The sequence below is a fragment of the Cupressus sempervirens genome, chromosome 9 (genome assembly GCF_028749045.1).
Source record: "Cupressus sempervirens isolate cs-2001-9-10 chromosome 9, ASM2874904v1, whole genome shotgun sequence".
Taxonomy (NCBI): domain Eukaryota; kingdom Viridiplantae; phylum Streptophyta; class Pinopsida; order Cupressales; family Cupressaceae; genus Cupressus; species Cupressus sempervirens.
The window spans coordinates 214,470,235-214,484,498 of record NC_143126.1 but is presented as its reverse complement, the minus strand read 5'-3'; the positions used below and the strand labels follow the sequence as shown (position 1 = coordinate 214,484,498).

The window sequence follows — 14,264 nt, the reverse complement described above, 5'->3', positions numbered from 1 at the left end:
ATTCACTCGTGCATGTTCGTAAAGGGGTCCTCGTCATCGATGTTGTGAATGGCATACGACGAAGAGATTGATGGAAAGTAACAAACAACCACATAGATATCACTGTGATAGCATCTCGTTTGACCAATCCATAGGAATCTAGCATAGATGTCAGAGGTAACAATCGAGATAGAGTTGACAAGATCATCTGTGGCTAAGCAAGCAATGCCACCAAAATTGCAAACTCCCCCAGAAGTGTGGACATCATCCCTACAAATAGACAACCATTGGTAACCAACATTGCCAGGAAGAGGATGGGCAGGGCTCTCACGAGTCTCTGTAAATACTAGAATGTCTGTAGACCCCACCGCATGCCGAAGAAGGCCAAAAAGGGACCAAAAAGAGTCGTTGCCATTCCAATAGTTAACAAGAAGAGAGTGAGAGGAGGGCTCACTCTTGTGTAACTGTTGGCGAGACCGTCATTTGGCCATGGGGGCCAACCTCGGTTCCCAACCACTAGGGGTAGTCACGAATCGCCACCTTGAGGTTCTGAATCACTGTCCACGCGCCGTTGTGCCTAGTCTCTGCAAGTAGGCCCCTATCAACATTTATCCAACGTAACATTGGGGATACCAAGTTGGTCAGTAAGAAAGGATTGACTGGCTGAAGTGGGGTCCACCGAGGAGGTGGGAAGGCCCATGACCTGCGTTCATGAGCATGGTCCACCCGTTCATCATTAATCTTCCCTTGAACCAACTTCTCAACACCCGAGAGGTGTAGCCCTAGTATTGTTGCATAAAGAGGCCCAAGTTTCAACTTTTTGCTCAGTTTCGGTCAACAAGGAGGAATGCTGAGCCACAATTTCAGTTTGCTTACCCTTCATGGTGTCTAATTCTCCTAGTTGCTTGATGACCGAGCTTAAGCTTGATAAGTCAGGGAAGGAGAAGGCTGAGAAAGGGGAACCTCAGCAGACATTGACATGCTGGGTGAAGCAGAGGTTCCAGCACAGATCTGAAAAAAGAGTATGCAGGAAGCAGCTGCAGGGAGAAATCAAAGCCGTTCAACAACTGCAGGGAGAAACTAATGTCGTTCAGCAACTGTTTGGAGCAAACAATGTGGTTCAGCCACTGCAAATCACAAACACACACCCATCCTTCTGAGGAACATGCTCAGGAATAACCGAACAGCTAAGACAAAAGCCTGCCCGCAAGAAAGAACCAACACACAGGGAGACTGGAGGAGGGAAAAACGATCGTCAAGTGCGCAGGAAGGAGAAGTCAAATGTCTGTCTGTTCGAAACCCCAATGGCAGCCAGAGATGGCGAAAGTCACATCCAAATCGCGTGCAGGAAAATCACACAGAAGTCTAAGGAAAATTGTGTGCAGGAGAATCCCATGCAGGGAAAACCTAAGACAAATCCATAACCGTGTGCTTGAAAAATGGTGTGCGTGAAAACATCTTGCAGGGAAATCCGTTGTGGGAGATAAATCAACCCAGGAGAAGATCCAACACATGAGCAGAGAAAGCTTTCAAAGTGGGAGCAGAAAAAATATTCATGAGAAGTTTTTATAGAATTTTTCATGGGTATTTGGAAAAATTATTATTCAGAAGTTTTTGAAAGTGTTTAATCAATGATCCTATAGATCTTGTAAAGGAATCACATTTTCTTTTCCAAGGGTACTGTTATTTCAAAGCTGCAAAATTGGGTTTTTTTCTCTGACAGTTCCCTTATTTAATTACATACACATCATTTTTTGACATGATCTGGGTCGTATTTTGTGAATTTTTAACCACCGACGAGTTTTCTCTGCATTCTTGGCAGATCTGTGTTTCTTTTCTACACTGTTTGTTTCTCTGTGGTTCACAAGCTTGTGCGTGTGCAGTTTTCCTTTAACTACTATATTTTTGCAACATCTTTTCTGTGCCTGTGAAAAGTCGCACTACCAGAGCTTGGCTCTTGTTTTTGCAATGAGATTATATGTTTCTCAGACTATAACATGTGCCAAGGAATTTGTGTAGTCGCGAGTCTACACAAAGACAACTACAAGTTTGATGAACATAATAGTGAAACGATCATGTTGCTCGAGTTATAAGTCATTGATGACATGCTTCCTGTTCCTATGAGCACTTCATTGAAACTCTCAACATTATATCCACAAATGTTGACCTGAAGTTTGACATGTTGTGCAATAAGCTACTGCAGCAAGCTAGGTGTCACAACAGTTTGGTAGTAGTAGTGACTTGATTGGTGTCGAATAGATGTTCACAGTCGAGGACAAAGGGAAAGGCGAGGCTACTCAGCAGAAATGACTTGACAAAATGTCATGTCCCCTCTTTAGTGATGTCATTTTTTAGTGGATTTGCCTATCATGGACTCTCGTAGGCAGATGGTTTTGGTGAGAGAGTCATTTTGATGATTATTTGGGGATTGGATGGTCTTATTTGCTCTTGGAGAGATGATATTTATTATATTTTTATTATTATGTGTTATGCGGGGCCAAATGTTATAATTTTGAGTTGAGTTGCACTATTTATTTTATAAAGTTACTTTTTATATAAAAATACATTATAAAGGGATTTCATAAGAATATTTTATGGATATTTCTAGAGGTTCTAGTGGCTTCTTAGAGAAGTGAATAAATAGAGTACTTGGCCTCTCATTTGGACATCTCATAACTTGAGTTTACACTACTTTTCTCTTTGAGCATTTGTGGCGCCATCTTGGTCTGCAGATTATCATTTCTTCTTTAGGAATGGAGTCTCCTAAGGATTTTGCATAACTGAGGAGGTGAAATATCCTTTGAAGGGTTGCACATTTGGAGGTGATACTACAGTCACTTCAGCTAGGGCATCATTGGGCTTAAGGCCATTTTCATTTCTAGAGGCATTTTTAGTAGGGTTGAAATTATTGGAGGCCGTTTTTAGCAGGTCCGAAATTATAGGAAGCCATTTTTAGCAGATCCAAAATTTTAGGAGGCTTCTTTCAGCAGACCCGAAATTATAGAAGGAGGGCTTTTTCTGAGGACTATTATTTTTAGTCATGGAGTGATTGCAGGACATCTTTAGAAGGCTTAAATGTGGTGGAGGATAGATTTATAACTGCTGGTTTGTTTTTGCTACAAGTCTGATCCAATTTTCAGAATTCGAGGATAGGGCTTTGGAACCACATTTTTTTTCATATCTTCCTCATTACTCAGCATATCATTCTGGGCATTTTTGCATCGGATTTCTATCGTCGAGGAGATAAAGATAGGTGCATTTTAGAGTTGCAAAATGCCATGATTTATTTTTAAGGAATTTTTCAAAACTCTTAGACATTTTCGAAAATTTGCGAGGAAGTACATTTTCAGATTTGGGGTGACTTTGGCTTGGGAGTTGGCATCTTCAGCACTGGTTAAAATTATTACAGCCATCTACAATCAGGTTCTTCACTTCTCATTTGGCATTTGGCATATTTTCTGAGAATTGTATGTTTTCAGCTGAGTACAAAATATAGCTTCAGCATTTTACTATTTTACATTGTACTTGTCTTTGTTTGCCATTTGGCATTATTGGAACCAAAGGAAGGCTAGGATTTTGCAAGTGAAAGAGTATTGTAATTTTTAGATTATCTATATTGCCAACCTAGGGTTTGATGATCATATTATTGGTTGAAATATGTATGACATTGTTGCAAATTGTTGATATACGAATGGCATATGGTTTTGAACAATTTCCTATGTTCAGCATTTACTTTCAGTAGTAGTCTTCAGTTGCATGCCAAGTGTTTGACAAAATTTCTCAGTTCAGCATTAGAGGTTTTTAGTGGCCTATTGGTAGGGGTCATTACACAAATCTGACGAGAATTTCAAGAAGAATATTACATGTCACTTTTGTGGTCAATCAGGGAGGGTCTTAGAAGTAGGCTCATATTGTAGAACATTTTAAAGAGTAGTCAACCTTCTAGGCATTCATGACCAAATGACGTGCAGATTCTGTTAAGTCTTTTGCGGCGTAGTTAATAAAATGACCATTAAGAGGGTATTATAATAATATTGTATTATTAAACTTACAATGGTATTAGTTTAGTAACTTTCTTTTCTCTCCTTTCAGTTTACGATTGTTTCTTTTAGAAACATCATCTTTGTAATTCCTTGTTTAACTGGCCTTCATCTCCTTTGTAAGTACTTCATTTTCAATCAATCAGTTATCATTTTAGCTCTTATAAATTACAATTACAAAGTGCATCTTAGGTAGTAGCCCAGATTTGGTGATTAGCTCTAAACTGGGAAACATTCCAATTACTAAGCTATTGGTCTTAGAAATTTTAAAATGAGGTAAGGTGCTTTATAAGCTAACAATTGAGACATCACTCTGTTGCATGAGACTCTCGTTGCAGAAGCCCATAAGGTGGTGGTTTTTCTATTGACCTTCTATATCATCCAAATTTTATTGTTTCAGATTTTCCCTTTTGATATTTCAACAAAGCTTCTGATTTATGTTACAGTATTTCTCAAGACTACTTACAGGATTATATTACTGGTCTGCCTTTGAAGGGCTGATATCGTTAATCTGTGAAAATATTCATCATCTGGATTCATGTATTTGGTTACATATCTATATCTAGTCTAATATCATATTATTTATGTTTCCATTAACAGTGTTACAGATGAATTCCACAGTCCTAGTGTGATTAGCATAGATCAAACCAGGATTACTGTTTTCAAAATAGACTAAATCTGGATTTACGTGTCTACTACCGATCTATGTTACCCTGCATTTTGGGGATGGGATAGAATGGGGACAACAGGATTTGTTTCAGGGATGGGGTAGTGAGGGAGCCTATTTCTCAGGGGTGGCATGGGATGGATATTAAATACAATAGGAAAAATTAAAATATAGAAAGTCACCAAAGCGATGCAGTTAAATGTAGAGGTGGTTGAGAGCAAGAAAATAAAAGGCACCAAAGGTAAATGCAGTTACATGATATGACAAATATCTTGGTAGGTTAGAACAAGTAAATAAAAGGGAGTTTGAATAGGTGTGTAGATTCTTATAACTAAAACTTGCATCCAAGAAATTGTGCTGTCTATAGAAACTCTGACTATGCTACCAATTTCTTTGCTTACAGTGTAATGTGATAGCAGTTCAAAAACCCTCAAAATCTTGATTGTACTATTGCCAATACAAATCCATATGTTGACAAATGCAGTCAACAAAATTGGGAATTTCACATTGTAATACATCAAGACAGTGCATAAGTGATAAAAGGATATATATACCTTGATTTGGTACGGGCTCAACATGAAAGTGCCACCTGTCAGCAGGTACATTAATATAAGGAAACATAAATAAAAGAGAAAAGATCAGAATCTAAGATCCCACCCTCTGTAAAAAGTACAACTTTTAACAGTTCTTGTACAATTGCAATATCAAGCAAATTTAGAAAGTTATTCCTGTTACTTGTAAGATAGGAAAAGTTAAACCAGAAATGATACACATTCTCAATTTGGATGGCACCACAAAGTCTACAATGCAATGTTATGAACTGTGATTTCTTGCTGCTAAGCATCATTAAGATTTCATGCTTTACTGCTTAGAATATTTATTGTCATTTTTTCCCTTAAACGTGTATAAATAATACCTGGTTTAGTCTTGTGTACTTCCTGAGATCCAGGTTTACATTGATGTTTGTGATGCTCAAGATGTATTTCAAGCTAAAAGTTCGCATTTGTCGGACATCTCTATTCATAAATTTCAGTGAAATATCCTGATCTGATGCATGCCAGTTTAAGAAAAGGGTTCTAGATATTGCACTTTCTTGTTATCTATTAGAAGTTTAGATCTGCTAATCTTTCTTTCTCTTTGGTGATTGATTTTTAGTTTAAATTTTCAAGTATGATTATAATGCTTTAGTTTGTGTTAACAATAGTGGTTTTGTGGCAACCTCAACGTGTGGAAACATTATAAGCTTAAATAATTTATATGCAGGGTGATGACAGTGAGCTTTCACAAATATGGAGATATGTTTTTCCCTGGAACAGGTGATCTTAAGGTATGTTATTTTATTTTAACAAAAAGACCTAAGAAAATGTTTTAAAAGAAATATTATTGATAATTTATTAATTTGATTACAGGATGGTCTTTAGTGCATGGTTAGAATTGAATAATTCACAAGCCAACATACATGTCTGAAGCATAAGTATCTTAGTTATGGATATCTCTATATCAAGATTAAATTTAAGGTTTTGTTTGGATATTATTCGAAGGCTTCACTTGGACCAAGAAAACATAGCTAGGATTCTATTTGATCTGGTTTGGTTTGGTTGGGATACTATTTGAAGGCTTTACTTGGATGAAAAATATGGTATGCATTCTTATTCAAACATAGAACTTGACATAAGGAATAGAGCTGCACTGTCCTTGTTATCCCAGTTGACAGGTGTAGATTTAGTTCAAGGGAGTCAAGTAATTCATCTTCTTTGATAATGTCACAGCTGTAGTTCATTTCAAAGGAATTACAACTTATTATAACTTTTAATGTGTTTATTAACTATGCAAGGAATTATGATATGACTATAGAAGTAGGTTTCTTGTTACCTACTGTACCTTTGGGAGTGTGGCCTTGGTCAAAGCAGAATCTCGTACCTTCTGTTGGTTAATTGTAATGCCTATAATTTAAAAGTTCACACCAGGGGAAATATAGATTTATTTTTGTATAATCTGTAATTGAAATACAGGATAAATTGAATAACAGAAATCTTGACACAAATTAAATATTTTATGCAATAATGCACCATCTTGTGGGGTAACCTCATAAATGCTTAATTATTTTATCTTTTATAGTATGTCATATATTTAGTCCATTTCAAAGTTGTAATAGCATATTATGACTTAATGTTTTTTTTTTTTTCAAAGAGGGGTAAATGCTTTGACCTGGAGTTATGAACCAGTGAGGCCACAAACGGGGGACCTCATCCCCATGAGATTTGAACCTTGATGGCAAGGATAACAACACAACAACTTAACCATCACAACATGCCACTATTGGCCATGACTTAATGTTTTTATTAAGCTACAAGGATTTGTTATACAACTATAGAAGTTAGGTTTTTTGTTATGTGATGGACCTTTGGGATAATGGCCTTGGTCAAAGCAGAATCTTATGCTCCCCTGTTGGTTAATTACAATTCTATAATTCTAATGTTCATGCTAGAGGAAATATACTTGTCTTTTTTTCATGTAAATAATGCAACTATAGAAATTATAGGTCGAATATCAGAAGTCTTAGTACAAATCAAACCTTTTATGCAAGAATGCTTGACCTTGTAGGGTATCCTAACAAACAATTGCTATATAGTATATACTTTCAAACTATAACTGAATACTGACAATAACATAGTAACAATCTTTATATTCAGTCAGATCTTGTACATATACACTATACCTCAGAAAACACACCCATATAGTATGCTTATTTTTCTTATTTGTCATACTAATAATAACAATTGTGAATGCATTTCCGATTATCTGCTGTGTGCAATATTGGATAAATGTGAACTATACGGTTCTCTAAAATAGATTACATTATACAAAACAAAATGAAAATTTTAAGGTAACAGAGCGTGTTTTAGTAACTTTTTCTCTGAAGGTCTTAAGTAGTGGGTGGAGAACCACTGCCATCGACATCTTCAATTTAATTACAAGGAATGTTTAGAAATTACAGAAAGAAAGGGAGCCATCAATTATGTATGAACACATCTCCTAAGAATTTCCAACATACCATACAAAGTGGGAAATATTTTATTTTTATCAATTGTCTCCAAGTTGTTGGTATCCCTGATAAAAAAATCATTATTATTACTATCAGTCTATGGATGATGATTGGAGTTGTTGGACCATGACACGGCTTGTGCTGGTGGACATGTTAACCATCAAAATTCTCCTTTATCTTTTGAATGTCTTAGTGAAAAACTCCAGCTTGGATCAAGCTTTGATTTAAAAGAGCTATCATGTGTTTCTTGTAGCTGCAATAACCCGAATCAATAGAATATTAAAAGGCATATTCTTTACACATATGCTTTCTTATATCTTAGATTTGTAACAAGAGAGAATTGAATAGTTGTAGGATTATCTCCTATCAATAAGTACTGAACCAGATCACGCCACTTGGTCATTCAATTGGGATCATGGATTCTAGGAATTTTGAGGAATCTTAGAACAGAGACATTTGAGATCTGGCAATGATAATGGAATGTTGATAAATATTTCCACAAAATTTTATTGGCAGCATATTTCATGGTGTTTTTATCCTCACATTGCAAACAAATGGATCCTAAATGACTATCCTCTGTCGGTTTAGTTGATACAAAAATAAATAAAATTCCTTTTATCTAATGCTAGAGAGATCTCTAGATTCTAGGAAGCAGGGTAACCATGTAAAAAAATTGATCACCAAGAGCAAACAACATTTGAGCAATTGTCATTGTACTCAATGTCAAGATGCTAATGTAGTTTCTCCTGATAACCTTAAGGGGCACACTCAAACAAGCCAGACTGTACACTGCAGTGAAAGAATTATTGTGATTTCTATGATGCTTATTTTCCTTGCATTGTATGGGAAAATGTACAGGTTTTCATATTATTGATGTATTGCTTGATTCTCAGCGTTAGCTGGAGTTGATTGTCAAGATGTATATGACAGCCTGTGCATAGTTCAACTTTTGTAAGGAATAAAACATGAGACTGCCTGGAGTAGATTCTCAGCTTTAGTTACTGGGCCATTTATCCTGTAGAGTAGTATCCACTCTGATTATTGAATCTCTACACTCTTTTTATTGAATCTTTGACCTATATATGCTGTATGTTACATAAAATAAATAGGTTCTATGTGCAACTTTCCTCCAGCATTTTATAATAATTATTATGGTGCCATATCTAATCTTAGTGTGTTAGATAATTCATTAATAAATGATAAGTTGATTGTGTAAAATTTATTGACAATTTTCACTATTTTTCCTTCATCTTTGTACAAACACACATCATGCATTGAAGGCCTAACCTTAACTGCTTATTGATTGTTCTTTTCATTTATGCATGGAAAATATTCTTTAACAAACCAGCTAAGGATTCTTCATGCATTCATGCAAAAGAGTTCCACAATAAATCAACAAAAGAACTTCCATGCATTCAAATATGGAAATCTCTCTTGTAAGTTAGTTAAGACCTCAAGTCATCAATGCATGGCGATCATCCAACAACTATATATATTGTATGGCTCAGTTTTAGGAGCATTAAGACAAGTTAGGAATTGTTTGAGGAGCTCATTTGATATCACTATGATACTACAATAATCATTTTGATTTATTCATAACATCCGTGTGATTAGCTAGGAGAACATCTTTGCTTGACTAAAACAAAGGAAAACAAGATCTTTTAGAAATTTAAACTAATTTAAGACGCAGACTAGATTCACGTTTAATGGTCAGCCTGTTTAATTCATAATAGTCAAAACTCCGGTTCCAAGAAACATTTATCATTCCAATTTCAAGTATCTGTTGAATAGTGTGGTCTATCTGACCCTTTTTCTCATAGGCTTAGCAGTACTACAGGAAATTGGATGGTTATGTATTTGGACCAATAAAATGGTATAATTGTGCTCCCAATTGAAGGGAAACCCTTGGAAATATCATGAAAATGGCCGAACTCTATGTGATGGTGTCAATAAGAGCAATTTTAGCACAAAAGTTTGGATGTCATTTCTTCAATCTTTTGTGATGGTTACGTCTTTGAGATTTGTTGGACATTGACGTTTGCTATCTCAAGAGTTACCAGCTCCTTCAATCTTATGATATCTCTTTCAATCATTGTCATTCTTTCAGATCCTTCTAAATGCCCTTCCTCTCTTATCTCTAAGGAGGTCATCAACCATGCCATTAGAAAGGAATATATATTTATGCCATAGGCATTCCTTATATGGGATTCAAGAGCTGGAATCTCAATCCAATGGCTCAAAACTTAGAAGAGGCCTTGACGACCATAGAAGTTATTATGACCATCGGATTTCTATCCTGCCAAATGGGGCTGATTTTCACAATCAACGGCTCAAGATCTTTAAAAGATAGATCCTATCTGTTCATTTCATTGTCTGTTTTAACTTTTTGCCGATATCACTCATTTTCACTTTTTGTTGTACGTGTTTCTTATTTGAGTTCATGAGCGGATTTCGCAAATCAACCGCCTATAATGATTTTCGATCTTTACATAACCATTGATATAATGGTCTCCGTCTATCCTTTTGCTGGCTGCATTTTTCCTTTTAATTATTAGTTTTTGTTAATTAAAAAAAAAGACCCGGTAAATGATTTCTCAGTACTACGGACAAAAGTCACTTGGAAGTTGGCCTGAGAAGTACGGTTTATAACATGCCAAAAAAGGGCAAGGCAATGAATTTAGCCACTGTCTCTTTGTTATCTCACTTTTATATGTAGAAACTTCTCAATACAAGTGTGCAGTTTGAAGTTCGCGAGTTCCCTAGCTGGTCAATTTATTCCGTCTATACTACCTCCTTAGTTAGGAGAAGAAGACCATATTTAAAACTTAGGATCTCAATCGCTTGGCTTCAAATGTGGATGAGTACTTAGCTAGAGAAAACAAGTGTGTAAATCTGAAAAATATGGCAGCCACCCACTCGTGTGAGCCTCCTTTTTGCAATCCCTTGCAAAAATTAATTTACAAAGATGAATGCGAAACACACGCTTTAATAATGTTTATTACTTTCAATATATAATAATTATACTATTATTGATAACTTTTTTTTGGATATTAGATATTCGGTTTTTTTCTTTTCAAGTAAAAATATAAATTTTATATTATTATGAGAGAATAAGTATTTTACTTTTAATCATTTCTGTTTTAAATATGGAAATTAGTTAGCCATCTAAGTTATATATAATAAGTTCTCAAATGAAATTAAATATAAAATTTCTACTTTACAAAAAAAATTGTGATATCGAGATTCAAATATGGAGTATTTTTAGTCAAACTCATAGACCCATGTTTCATCAGTAGTGGTTTACAAAAATCCATCTCTCATGAGAATGAGTAGAGCACTTAACAGTTATCCCATCTTGATGCTCATAGAGGTACAAGGACTTGAGCAAGGTCAAAACTTGATTTACCATATATTATTTCATTTTAAGATTCATATGATAGATTCATGGATTGTAGATTCAATATTTTACTATGCCCATTCTGAGCAAGATTTTTTACCGATCTTTCGTACTTCATCTCATGTCGTCTTCCTCAACACTACACAAAAGTTGTTGTCTTGATTATGGAAAGGAGGCGTTCTCCTTCCCCTCAATGTGCCAGCCCTAAGCTCACTGGTTCAGAATGATTATTCTTGCATCTCCAATCTCTTTCGCTATTGTGAGGTCGCGGGCTTGACTCTAAAGAGGTCTCTCCTCACTTTGATGACATCAGATAGAAAGAGGAAGGTGAGTCTGTTTGACATTGTAATTGAGGATGCCCTCTTTCTGAGCAAGAAAAAACCTAATGGACTACAAGGTATTAATCTATGGAACAGAGGACCACACTCTCAAGAAATATTATGAAATATTAGAGAAGAAGGAAACCGTTCCCCTCTGGTAGAAAAAGTATTCAACTTTCTTGACATGCTAGATGACTCTTAGACCATGACTTTGAAGTTGATTATAAGGATTACATGGTTTTTCAATGCTGTATTATTTTATATTTCGTCAATTTATTTAAATAAAAAAAATTGGTTAAATATTTCAGATGTAATATATAAAATAACTATAATATCAATTATTAAATAAGGATACAATGATTAAAATATTTAAGGAAGTATTGTTATTTAAGAGAAATTGTACTTTTATAATATTATTTCTACTATAAATACATATGTAAAATAAAAAAATCACTATATGTTTTCAATATTGTTTTACATATTTTTATGTATATATATGATCATATGTTGAGTTATAAGAGATTTGAGTATCTCTTCCCTTCGAAGTCTCCTCTCTTCCTGTCTTTTGTGGCATTGCGTTGGCTTTCAAAGTCTCTCTCAACACCAACACCAAGCACAACACTTATACATATTCAATTTACTACCCTCTTATAGTGTTCCTTTTTATAAAATAATTTATCGTGCAACAAAACAGTTGCTTACATTCAAGTCTTTATTCGTTGTCTTTAAAAGGACATAGGAAAGAGATGGACAACCATAGCTTCTAAAGCATCCATTCCTCAATAGAAGTTCACCATTTCAACAACCTTGCAATTTTCATTGTATCTGTATCACCAAAGAATGAAAACATCAGCTTGCATTTTTTACTATATGTATATCCCTCTAATAATTCAAATATCAGTGTTAATAAATTCATGACCTATTGATGGGAGCTCCTATGGTGAGTAACAAAGATGACTCATCTACAGATTAGAATTACATTTAATAAGTATGAAGAATAACCCATCTTTGGAAGAGTAATGGCCCATTTATCAAATACATGCCTTTTAGGAGTGCTAAAGATTCTAATGATATAATCCCAATGGTACTCAAACTAGAGATTGCATGAAATAACTAAACGGATAAGATTTATCATAGAATTGTATGTTGTAAAATTGTATAGTCTTAAACACGGAGATTTCATTAGTACCAGGAGAAAAAGCCCTAATTTTGAAAATAGTAGAAGCCCAACAATCTATTTTTGAGATTTTAGGTCCCACCTTCGCAAACAGGATAAGTCCAAAATCTCTCTAACTTAAGGAATAACTAATAGCTAGAGAAATCACCACAGGCTTACCAAGATAAAGCTTAATTTTTTTTTTAATCTTTGAGGCATAACAATATGTAAACCTTTAAAGACTAAAAGATATCTTTTACTACAAGCTTGCCACTTATGTATGAAGGAATCACCCCTGCCTTGCGAATTTGTAGGATTTAATGTATTTTTGGGTATCCAAAAGCGGAGTTGATCAAGTCAACTCTACAACCTATGCAACTGGAATTGGTGTCATCCATATATCTATTTCCTACATGAAATTCTTAGATTCCCAATGCTTCTTGGATGGGCTATCCCATATGTGTAAATCAAATGATGTAATTACACCCTTACCAAAATAGATTAAATATTTGGTTATTATTTAGGAGAATGATTTAAAAAAAAAACTCTTGTTAAAAAAGAATGTTACAAGTGAAATCTCAAGTTGTTTATTTTTATTCTTAATTTTTTAACTCCACATAGTTTCAATGCTAAGTACGTCTTTAGAAGAAACATTTTCAGGCAGTTCATCCATACTACTTGTGTTAACCCCCACATGAACCTTCACCCTTAGATGGTGTTTTATGCTGAGCACTTCTTGGAGTTGCAAGATGGATTCATATCTCACTGTTGGTAACATACCTTATGAATCCTCGATTCTTTCAAAGTGAGCTCTCATCGGCTTCCATTGAGATTGATCATCAACTAGACAGAGTGTACATGATTTGTCAATTATGCTGTATAGGAGGTTGAGACAAAAGAGCACTCATCTTTTAGTGTCCTGTATACTATGAGATCAAATGTAGATTTTGCTGCCTCTTCAGAGAGGTTCAACCTCTCTCCACTTTTTTCAAGTTCAAAGATCAAAGATGACTTGCCCTCTTTTTTACCAATTTTGGGGACGACTATGGTATGACTATATAACAATATGGAAATATGAAAAATTAAAATATATAGAGAAATTCGAAATATTCATATGAAAGCATGGATAAAGCACACAATTATACATAATAGAACCTTAAAATATAAGAGTTAGTAGAATTCATATGCCAAATTTGTGTTACTTTGAGAGTCAAAGTCAGATCTGTTCTAGAAGTCAAAGTCAAAGTCCCCTAGGTGTCCCCAAGTCCTCGAGACATTTTCGGGATGGGGAAGGATGAAAATATACCGGGGGCGCGTCCCTAAGTAACACTACTTGCTTTTCCTTTAGTGTCCTGCTGGCACACAACCTTGCGAAATTATTGCCTACTTTTTCTCCAGGCTTAAATCAGTGTGTGGTACCGAGTGTCAACTTGGCTCCCTTCCTTGGATTCATTGCAGATTCGCAATGTTGATTTTTTATGACAAAAAATGAGACAAATCAGAAAAACAAAATAATGTACCATAAAACACAACAAATACAATAAAGGACATAATGAATTATCTTGGGAAAACCCTCCAACTTTAGGGAGAAAAACCCAGCCGCAAAAGTATCACTTATCTTTATTAAAGGAACTAGCTTCTTTGTACTTACTTGATGCC

At 35.1% G+C, this 14,264-nt stretch overlaps 1 protein-coding gene across 1 annotated transcript in view; it reads left to right on the top strand.

Annotated features, from left to right (window-relative positions):
• The window catches only part of HDA9 (histone deacetylase 9), a 91,223-nt gene that overhangs the window by 42,816 nt on the left and 34,143 nt on the right, over positions 1 to 14,264 (top strand). The window contains exon 6 of the mRNA XM_089799637.1: positions 5,950 to 6,013. Within this exon, the coding sequence (XP_089655763.1) occupies positions 5,950 to 6,013 (64 nt within the window). The remainder of the gene's footprint in view (positions 1 to 5,949; positions 6,014 to 14,264) is intronic.